Source organism: Monodelphis domestica, chromosome 8, assembly GCF_027887165.1.
Source record: "Monodelphis domestica isolate mMonDom1 chromosome 8, mMonDom1.pri, whole genome shotgun sequence".
Lineage (NCBI taxonomy): Eukaryota > Metazoa > Chordata > Mammalia > Didelphimorphia > Didelphidae > Monodelphis > Monodelphis domestica.
Window position 1 is genome coordinate 179,134,868 of NC_077234.1, and position 11,777 is coordinate 179,146,644.

An 11,777-nucleotide genomic window follows, 5' to 3' on the forward strand; every position below is an offset into this window, starting at 1 on the left:
CAAAATAAAATTCTAGTTCTTTTTCTTCTTATAGTATGGCAACTTCCTGTAGTCTTGGCTGCAAATGGGTAAGTGAAATATTACTGCATTCTGTCCTACAGACATGTGGGATAGAAATTACTTTAAATTGGACCTGTACAAAGGCCTATTATGAATTTATTCTTGCTTACTAAACATTTTATATAAATAGATTTTGATATTTTGATTCTGATTTTGAATTTTTTTTCTTTCTCCCAAAAGATTAACTTTCTTCCATTTTTTACTTTATTTCTGTTTTTGTTGTTTGGTTTTTTCTCTTCTTTTGATAATTTACTCAAATAGATATTATAGTACACCCCAAAGACACAATCTATATTATTTCATGGGAAATTTAATCATCATATGTTATAATAACTGAGATTGCTACTTGCAAAAAAAAAAACAACATGAAAAGAATTGTAGCTTATATACAAACAGTTGCTGGAGAAGATAAAAAAGTAAAGAAATTCTACAGAGAACCTATTAAGACCCTCTATTTAAATTTATACTTGGATTGTTGCTGATTACAATGCAAAAGTGGGCAAAGATGAAAACGGAGGAAAATGTTTAGATAAGATGATTCAATAATAAAGATTGAAGGGGAAACTGGGTAACTCAGTGGATTGAGAGTCAGGCCTAGAGATGGGAGGTTCTAGGTTCAAATCTGGACTCAGGCACTTCCCAGCTGTGTAACCTGAGCAAGTCACTTGACCCCCATTGCCTACCCCTTACCACTCTTCTGACTTGGAGCCAATACACAGAATTGACTCCAAGATGGAAGGTAGGGTTTAAAATATTAATAATAATAATAAAGATTTAGAAAAGTCTAAATCAGAGGTTCTCAATTTTTTTGGTCAGAAATCCCTTTATACTTTTTAAAAATATTGAGTAGCACAAAGAGCTTTTGTTTGAAAGAGGCACAGATATTGATATTTTCCATGTTAGAAGTTAAAATTAATGAAATTTTAAAATATTTTATTTAAAATAAGATGAACCTATTTAACCCAAGTAATATGTTTTTATGGGGGGACCCTATATTTTCTAAAACATAAGAAAAAATTTTTATAAGACTAGTATTGTTTTATTTTTTTACAAATCTATAATGCCTAGCTTAGCTGGATTCTCATATCTGCTTCTATATTCAATCTATTAGATGGTTATTCTGTGTGTATGTATCTATATATGAATGCATATATGTATAAATATGATATATGTATTTATATAGAAACTCAGGCCTCACCCAGAGAAGTAGTTGGATAAAGGGTAGGCATTTTAATAGTTTTTCATATAAGTGTTGATATTTTTCTTTAATGCTATGTCAAACTTTAAAAAAATGGTAGTTGTAGCATAAAATCCAAAACCATATCAATATACTTTGTAGTCCCTCTACAATTTTGAATGGACTTTTTACTCATGCATGATTTTGTTATATCATGCAATGGACGTTTGGAAAATATTGGTTCACCGAAGTATGCAGACCTTCTAAATATTGATGCATCTCGGTATTTAATATTCAAAAATAACATTCATTAATTTCATCACTGATCTCATCAGAAAAGCCCATTAAACTAAAGAAGAATTCAGTGAGGTAATAAAGTGAAGAAGGGTATGTTTCAATCTGCATTCAGACCCCATGAGTTTCTTCTGTGTCAGTAAAAGTCCTTTTTCAACAAGAGTCCCATCATGAGTTGGTCTCCCAGCTGTGATATGGGGAGGGTAGGCAGGGGCTTGGACACTTGAGGATAGGATTCATTAAGTAGATGTGAAGGAAAGTAAGTAAAAATATGAGAGATTTCTGATTTCAGTTATCAGCCAAATCCTTTTTTGCACATAGAAATGCTTCTTTTCTTTGGTTTTGTAAAATTTGGAAAAATTAAATTAAATTAAAAAACAAACCAAGAGATGACCATGAGTGAGACACCAGACAAATTATTGCTACTTTCTGTTGTCTTATCTTTTTCCTCATGTAGAGCTTCCTTTGAATCTTCTTAGAGAACTATCACCTCAAAGAAGAAGTTTTAAAACAATATCAATGCTATTCCTATACTTCCAAATAAAAACCACATAATTTCCACACAATCCCCACTGCCTAGAAGTGCAAGAGGACTTTGGTGTAAAGTGCCTCTGTGTGAACACAAGTGTGAATCTTCAGGTCCATTATTGCAGTTTAACAAAAAAGGAAAAGTTGAGAACTCAGTCTCAGTTGTTTTACAGACTAGAGGGGCAGTGACCAACACAAGAGTTCTCAGCTTTAGAGAGAGGAGTAAAGGGAAGAGCTCAAAGAATGAAGGTGTAAAAATAAATAAATAAATAAAAAGGCAGGCTCAACTGGGGATCTTTGGCAAAAGTAATAGGATGACTAGAGGTTTTCTACAGAAGATGGTAATGATGAATTATGGGATAAGAAGCAAGGTGAGAACTCAGCCCTGGAGCAGAGGCTGAAGCACTATCAAAACTTGAAAGTTCTCACCTTTTGTGGGTGGAGCCAAGGGAGGGGCCAACCCTAGAGGGGAACATAAAGAGACCCCAAGAGCTCAGTCCTGACATCTTTTGCTGCCAGACCCCAAGGGTAAAGGCTGGAGGAATATCTGAGAAGGAAGGAATCAGAAGCCTAGGAACATGGATACAAGAGACTTAATTGAAAACCTCAAGGCAGATCTGACTTGCTCTATCTGCCTGGGCTACTTCACTGATCCAGTGATTGTCAAATGTGGCCATAACTTTTGCAGAGTCTGTCTTCTCAGGTGCAGAGAAGAAGCAGATGCAACATTCAAGTGCCCAGAATGCAGAGGAGTCATTGAAGACAGAGATGTGGTGCCTAATAGGAAGTTGGAGAATCTGTCTATGACTGGCAAAAGGCTCAGACCTCATCTGCTTCAGAGCATCACTCTGGCCCTCTGTGATCAGCATGGGGAAAAAGAGAAGCTCTTCTGTGAAGAGGATCAGAGGCTCCTCTGTGCTTCCTGTGTATTAGCCCCAGGGCACAAGGATCACACAGTGCTTCCCCTGGAAATGGCTGCTCACAAGTGCGAGGACAAGATCAAGCACACCCTGAATACCTTACAACGAAAAAAAGAAGAATTTACTGCTGCATTGGACAGAGTGAGAAGGATAGGGAACCTCTGTGGGAACGGTATACATTCTTTTAAAGAATCGGTTACTTTAGAATACAGGAAATTACGGGAATTTTTATGTGAGGAAGAAGAGCTCTATCTACAAAGTCTGGACCAGAAACACACAGACAACGTGGCAAAACTGGAGCACAACACAGCAAAACTGTCACAACAAATTCAAAATCTGGAAAAAATGAAAATAGAACTAGAGGAGAATTTGGACAAGGAGCCCTTGGAAATGCTCCAGGATATGAAGGACACTTTGGCAAGGAATGAAGAGCTGCTCCTTCAAGAACCAGAGGTTGTTTCCTTTGCCTGGAACACCAGCCCCATCACTGGCTTGACCAAGATGCTCAAGAGATTCCAGAGGGATATAAGTTTTGATCCTAAATCAGCCAATCCACATCTCATCCTGTCTGAAGATATGAGGGGTGTCAAGTATGAAGATGTCCCACAGGACCTTCCTGACAATAAGGAAAGATTTGATGTTGCTCTTACTGTACTGGGGGCCCAGACCTTCACTTCAGGCAAACATTATTGGGAAATAAAAGTAGCAGATCAGTTTGAAATGGGAGTCTGTAAAGATTCAATCAGGAGAAAAGGGAAACTCTCCCCATTATCTGAGGATGTATGGATCCTGATAAGCTTCAGATTGTGTAATGATTGTTTCCTCTGGAATTCTCGAGATGGCTTTTTTATGAGCCAGCCTTTAGAGAAAGTGGGCATTTTTCTGGATTATGATAAAAGACATGTAGCATTTTATGATGCTATAGATGGATCCTTAATTTGTAGTTTCTCAGATATGGCCTTTGAAGGGCCCCTTCGCCCTTACTTCTCTTTTTGCAGTGGTAAAGGAGATAATTCCAGCATCAATTTTGGTAATTAATATGGGAGATTCTCACTGAGAAGTAAATGAAACTGACTGTCTCTTCTTTTACACTTGTGTTAAAATGGACAATAAAATTATGTAAAATTATCAACCCCTAAGAGATTAAATTCTGAACCAGTTGTGGAATGTGATCCTCTGAGATACTATTGTGCCATTAGAAATAAGAATGAAGATGATAAAAAAAAAATACACCAAAGCCCTGGAAAGATTTGTATCAAGTGACACAAAGTGAAAAGTGCAGAACCGGGAGAATAACATACACAATACTGATTGTACCATTAACAATTGAGAATGACTTAAATATTATCAGTATGACAAATGTTCCAAAAGACTCATGATGAAAAAGGATTTTACTGACACAGGAGAAACCCATGGCGTCTGAATGCAGATTGAAGCATACCATTCTTTACTTTATTACCTCATTGAATTCTTCTTTAGTGTGTAATAAGAAATAGCGAAGTTTTTTCACAATATGATGATGAGGAAATATGTACTTTATGATAATTTAAATAGCTTATGTCATATTACCTGTATTTTTGAGGGTGGTAGTCTCTTACGTAAGGATATTTATTACATATTTATAACAAATCATGTATTACATCATTCTTATGTTATATAAAAAATAAAAAAATTAATTAAAAATGAATACAATTTATTTTGTTTATACTTGGAGCAGAAGGAGGAGGAAGCAAATAGGGGCTCTGATGAGTAGAGGAGAAATAGCAGGATTAGAAGGATGAGATGAGACTGTGGAGGGGAGGGAGAAAATGAGGAGAGGGAGAAGAAAGTGAAGGGTACTGAAGAAGGAACAGAAGAAGAGTAAGAGGGGGTTAAGGGAGGAAGAAAAGGAACAGGTGAGAAGGACTGAGGGGTAAAAAAAGGAGGCAAAATCTTTCAAGCAGAGAAGGATGATGAGGGAGATGAAAAATGCTAAATGAATAAAAAATGTTCATTTGAATTCATGTTGAAATTTTCAATAAAGTTGAGCATGATTATTCAAACAGATTAAAATAAAGTCTATCTTGATTATGTTTGATAATTTACAAAAACTTGTTTTTTTTCTAATTACTATTATAATAATCTATAAGCATTTAAATTGGATATCAGCTGTAAATGGAGGAAGAAAAAACAGGAAAGAGAATAAAGATAGGAAAAATCGAGGTAAAAATATTTTTAAGTAGAGAAGGAGGAAGACAGAAATAAAAGAATGATGAATGAGAGAATGGTTCCTTTCAATGAACTTCTAGGGAGATTGGTATTGAAAGGTCTTGAGAGAGACACAACACACAATGATGACCATAGTAGGCTCAAGGGACTTCTCCTGAATCAGGACAGATAAGATCTCTAAAGAAATAAATATATTATCAAAAATTATATTAAATAAGATTCCCAAAAAGTAAGGAGAGGGTAGGAAACTGAGATAAGATATTTTATGGAATAAACTTAATGAGTAACTTCTGTTTTTATGTTTTCTCCTTTCAAATCTTCTCTTTCATCTTCTCAGAGAGCTCTTGACATCTTTGGAAACATTTCATAGGCATTATGTCTCTGATGAAAAAACAGAAATTTCCCACCCAATGCCCACTGGCTAGAAAGACTGAAAGGCACATGCCTTTGTTATAAAGTGCATGGATGTGAAAAACATTGTGAAGGCCCAGGCACATTATTGTAAAAAAAAGAAGGGGGGGGAGAAGGGGAGGACTCAGTACTTTTATAGAGACTAACAGCACTGAGGGGACCTAGGAGTTCTCAGGTTTGGAGAAAGCACTAAAGGGAAGAGCTTGAAGGGTGAAACTGTAAAAAAAGGGTAGCTTGAACTAAGTCCAAAAATCTTTTTTAGACTAGAACTTTGAGGAAAGAGCTAGCCTTATCTTTGATTAGGATATCAGAGAAGAAAGGAATCAGAATTAATTTTTTCTTTAAAAAGAACTTAATTTTTTAAAAGATTTTTTCAGAAGAGGTGTTAAGATGGCAGAATAGAGGCAGAGAAAGTTCAGACCTCTGAAAACCCTTCCCTAGCAATTACAAACTGAATGCTTCTAGGGCACTGAAAATCAAACCTAAGAACAAGACAAGCAAAGGAACCCTCCTGCTGGACACAATTCAAAAGGTACAAACCCTGAAAGCTGGAATTTGAGAACACTCTGGTTTAAGGAAAGGGAGAAGGAAGGTATCAGGACCCCTCCCCCACACACACCTAGAGCTCTCAGCCTCCAGCAAGAACAGGAAGCTCTGAGCAGGCAAAGGCACTGATCTGGAGGGAGTACCTTTCAGGCAGGGCTGTGCAAGGCTCAGAGCGTTGAACACAGGTTTTGGGGAAGGAGCTGGAGAGGGAGCTCAGAGCAGGCAGCCTTGTCACAGTGATGGAGACACTCCATATTGCTCCTTCCAGGGGGTGTTGGCCTCAGGGCATATCCAGCCCTACCCAGCTGGACTTAATCCCATCAAAAGTCTTCAGAGGACAGAGAAGCTCAAGCTCCAACAGTGAGGGTAACACAGGATCTGGCTGCATCTACACTGAAGGAACAAAAGGCATGGAATATGATATTTTTAAAATAAATGTTTAGATTTCCCAGAAATTATTGTTGTCTTTCGGTTCAATTCATGTTGGTTTTTTTTTCTCCTTTGATGCTTTCCTTGTAATGGTTTTGTCATTATTATCTTTTCTTAATTTGTATTTTGCTCTCCCTGTCACCATGATAGATTTTTATGGTCAGGTTCTTGATGTTGCTGCTGTTGTTTGCTCATTTCCCCAGATTACTTCTTGACTTTGATATTTATGATAAAGTTGGACTCTTCTCAGGTGGGAGCGGGATATTACTTTTCCAAGTGCTAGGGTGTTTTGCACTGCTGTTTTTAAAGTTAATTCTGGGAGCTTGGAAGTTTTTAGAGCTTCTAAAGTAGAGTGATCCAGGGAGAGGTGTAGTCACAACTCTCCTCATCTTTGCTCTAGTCTTTTCCAACATGAAATTTTAGCACTAACCTATACCTCTTTCTTTGACACTCCCAGACAAACTTTAGATTTTTAAAAGGAGAAAGGCTTAATATTATGACTGAAGGACAACTCTGCTTCTTACCCCACCCTCTGTATGAATAAGAATGCAAACAAAGCCTGTTGTTTATCTGTAAACAAGCTTCTTTTTTTTATTTTTTTTTAATATATTTTATTTGATCATTTCTAAGCATTATTCGTTAAAGATCATTTTCTTTTCCTCCCCCCCACCCCCCATAGCCGACGCGTAAGTCCACTGGGCATTAGATGTTTTCTTGATTTGAACCCATTGCTTTGTTGATAGTATTTGCACTAGAGTGTTCATTTAGAGTCTGTCCTCTGTCATGTCCCCTCAACCTCTGTATTCAGGCAGTTGCTTTTCCTCGGTGTTTCCACTCCCATAGTTTATCCTTTGCTTATGAATAGTGTTTTTTTCTCCTGGATCCCTGCAAGTTGTTCAGGGACATTACACCGCCACTAATGGAGAAGTCCATTACGTTCGATTATACCACAGTGTATTAGTCTCTGTGTACAATGTTCTCCTGGTTCTGCTCCTCTCGCTCTGCATCACTTCCTGGAGGTTGTTCCAGTCTCCATGGAACTTCTCCACTTTATTATTCCTTTTAGCACAATAGTACTCCATCACCAACATATACCACAGTTTGTTCAGCCATTCCCCAATTGATGGGAATCCCCTCGTTTTCCAGTTTTGGGCCACCACAAAGAGCGCAGCTATGAATATTTTTGTACAAGTCTTTTTGTCCATTATCTCTTTGGGGTACAGACCCAGCAGTGCTATGGCTGGGTCAAAGGGTAGATATTCTTTTGTCGCCCTTTGGGCATAGCTCCAAATTGCCCTCCAGAATGGTTGGATCAGTTCACAACTCCACCAGCAATGAATCAATGTCCCTACTTTGCCACATCCCCTCCAGCATTCATTACTTTCCTTTGCTGTAATGTTAGCCAATCTGCTAGGTGTGAGGTGATACCTCAGAGTTGTTTTGATTTGCATCTCTCTGATTATAAGAGATTTAGAACACTTATTCATGTGCTTGTTAATAGTTTTGATTTCTTTATCTGAGAACTGCCTATCCATGTCCCTTGCCCATTTATCAATTGGAGAATGGCTTGATTTTTTGTACAATTGATTTAGCTCATTATAAATATGAGTAATTAAACCTTTGTCAGAGGTTTCTATGAAGATTTTTTCCCAATTTGTTGTTTCCCTTCTGATTTTAGTTATATTGGTTTTGTTTATACAAAAGCTTTTTAGTTTGATGTAGTCAAAATTATTTATTTTACATTTTGTGATTCTTTCTATATCTTGCTTGGTTTTAAAGCCTTTCCCCACCCAAAGGTCTGACATGTATACTATTCTGTGTTTACCCAATTTACTTATGGTTTCCTTCTTTATGTTTAAGTCACTCACCCATTTTGAATTTATCTTGGTGTAGGGTGTGAGGTGTTGATCTATTCCTAGTCTCTCCCACACTGTCTTCCAATTTTCCCAGCAGTTTTTATCGAATAGTGGATTTTTGTCCCAAAAGCTGGGATCTTTGGGTTTATCGTATACTGTCTTGCTGAGGTCGCTTTCCCCCAGTCTATTCCACTGATCTTCCTTTCTGTTTCTTAGCCAGTACCAAATTGTTTTGATGACTGCTGCTTTGTAATATAGTTTTAGGTCAGGGACTGCAAGGCCCCCATCGTATGTGTTTTTTTTCATTATTTCCCTGGATATCCTTGATCTTTTGTTATTCCAAATGAACTTTGTTATGGTTTTTTCTAAATCAGTGAAGAAGTATTTTGGTAGTTCAATGGCTATGGCACTAAATAGATAAATAAGTTTGGGTAGGATGGTCATTTTTATTATATTGGCTCGTCCTATCCATGAGCAGTTAATGTTTTTCCATTTGTTCAGGTCTAGTTTTAGTTGTGTGGAGAGTGTTTTGTAGTTGTGTTCATATAGTTCCTGTGTTTGTCTTGGGAGATAGATTCCTAGGTATTTTATTTTGTCTAAGGTGATTTTGAATGGGATTTCTCTTTCTAGTTCTTGCTGCTGAGCTGTGTTGGAGATATATAGAAAAGCTGATGATTTATGTGGGTTTATTTTGTATCCTGCAACTTTGCTAAAGTTGTTGATTATTTCAATTAGCTTTTTGGTTGAATCTCTAGGATTCTTTAAGTAGACCATCATGTCATCCGCAAAGAGTGATAACTTGGTCTCCTCCTTGCCTATTTTGATGCCTTCAATTTCTTTATCTTCTCTAATTGCTACTGCTAGTGTTTCTAGTACAATGTCAAATAGTAGGGGTGATAATGGGCATCCTTGTTTCACTCCTGATCTTATTGGGAATGCATCTAGTTTATCCCCATTGCAGATGATATTAGCTGTTGGTTTTAGATATATACTGTTTATTATTTTTAGGAATGACCCTTCTATTCCTATGCTTTCTAGTGTTTTTAATAGGAATGGGTGTTGTATTTTATCAAAGGCTTTTTCTGCATCTATTGAGATAATCATGTGGTTCCTGCTAGTTTGCTTGTTGATGTGGTCAATTATGTGGATGGTTTTCCTAATGTTGAACCAGCCCTGCATCCCTGGTATGAATCCTACTTGATCATGGTGAATGATCCTTCTGATCACTTGCTGGAGTCTTTTTGCTAGTATCCTATTTAAGATTTTTGCATCTATATTCATTAGGGAGATTGGCCTATAGTTTTCTTTCTCTGTTTTTAACCTGCCTGGTTTTGGAATCAGTACCATGTTTGTGTCGTAAAAGGAGTTTGGTAGAACTCCCTCTTTGCTTATTATGTCAAATAGTTTGTATAGTATTGGGGTTAACTGTTCTCTGAATGTTTGATAGAATTCACAGGTGAATCCATCAGGCCCTGGGGATTTTTTCTTAGGAAGTTCTTTGATGGCTTGATGGATTTCAATTTCTGATATGGGATTATTTAAGAATTCTATTTCCTCTTCTGTTAGTCTAGGCAGTTTGTATTTTTGTATATATTCATCCATTTCTCCTAAATTGGTGTATTTGTTGCCATATAATTGGGCAAAGTAATTTCTAATGATTGCCTTAATTTCCTCCTCATTGGAGGTGATGTCCCCCTTTTCATCTTTGATGCTGTTAATTTGCTTTTCTTCCTTCCTTTTTTTAATTAGATTGACCAGTACTTTGTCTATTTTGTTTGTTTTTTCAAAGTACCAGCTTCTTGTCTTATTTATTAAATCAATAGTTCTATCACTTTCGATTTTATTAATTTCTCCCTTAATTTTTAGGATTTCTAATTTGGTTTTCTGCTGGGGGTTTTTAATTTGATCGCTTTCGAGTTTTTTTCAATTGCATTTCCAATTGATTGATCTCTGCTCTCCCTTGTTTGTTAATATAAGCTTTCAGGGATATGAATTTGCCTCTGATTACCGCTTTGGCTGCATCCCAAAAGGTTTGAAAGGATGTTTCGCCATTGTCATTTTCCTTGATGAAATTATTAATTGTTTCTATGATTTCTTCTTTAGCTAAACGGTTTTGGAGTATCATATTGTTTAATTTCCAATTGGTTTTAGATTTGGTTTTCCATGTACCATTACTAATCATTATTTGTATTGCCTTGTGATCTGAGAAGGCTGCGTTCATTATTTCTGCTTTTTTGCATTTGTGTGCTATGTTTCTGTGACCTAATGTATGGTCAATTTTTGTGAATGTGCCATGTGGTGCTGAGAAGAAGGTGTATTCCTTTTTATCCCTATTTATTTTTCTCCATATGTCTATTAATTCTAATTTTTCTAAGATTTCATTCACTTCTTTTACCTCTTTCTTATTTATTTTTTGATTTGATTTATCTAAATTTGATAATGGTTGGTTTAAGTCTCCCACTAGTATGGTTTTATTGTCTATTTCTTCCTTCAATTCGCCTAGTTTCTCCATTAGAAATTTGGGTGCTATATTATTTGGTGCATACATGTTGATTAATGATATTTCCTCGTTGTCTAGAGTCCCTTTTAACAAAATATAATTACCTTCCCTATCCCTTTTGATCAGGTCTATTTTTGCATTGGCTTTATCAGATATCATGATTACCACTCCTGCCTTCTTTCTATCAGTTGAGGCCCAGAAGGTCTTACTCCATCCTTTAATTCTGACCTTGTGGGTGTCAACCCGCCTCATGTGTGTTTCTTGAAGACAACATATGGTAGGGTTTTGGATTCTAATCCATTCTGCTATTCGTCTATGTTTTATGGGTGAGTTCATCCCATTCACGTTCAAAGTTATGATTGTCATTTGTGGACTCCCTGGCATTTTGATTGCCTTCCCTAATTCTAACCTTTTCTTCTTCGGCTCTACCTTTTAGTCCAGTGATTTACTTTGAATCAGTCCCCCTTGTCCCCTCCCTTGATGTTTCCCTTTTTAGTCCCTCCCTTTTTCTTCCCTCCCCCTCCCCCCTCTCTTTCCCTCCCTTTTTGTTCTCCCTCTCCCCCTCCCCCCCTTGGTTTTCCCTTCTCCTTACCCTTGTTGGGTAAGATAGAATTCAAGATCCCAATGGATCTGGATGTTTTTCCCTCTCAGAGTTGATTTCCCTGAGATTGAGGTTTAAGTAACCCCCCCCCCCCCCTCTCTTCCTCTCCTTCTTATAGGAGTTTTCTTCCCCTCCCCTTCCCATGTGAATCTTTGTGTGAGAACGATTATTCTATTTGGTCTTTCTTTACCCCCTATTTATACATTACATTTTCCCCACATATTAGCATACATAGATTGATATAAAT

The 11,777-nt window shown here is 37.0% G+C and overlaps 1 protein-coding gene across 1 annotated transcript; it reads left to right on the top strand.

Moving 5' to 3' along the window:
- The first annotated feature begins 2,637 nt into the window (after window positions 1-2,637).
- LOC100024056 (probable E3 ubiquitin-protein ligase TRIML1) lies at window positions 2,638-4,017 on the top strand. Its single transcript, XM_056808508.1, has one exon. The coding sequence runs from the start codon at window positions 2,638-2,640 to the stop codon at window positions 4,015-4,017; it is 1,380 nt and encodes a 459-aa protein (XP_056664486.1).
- The last annotated feature ends 7,760 nt before the right edge of the window (window positions 4,018-11,777 follow it).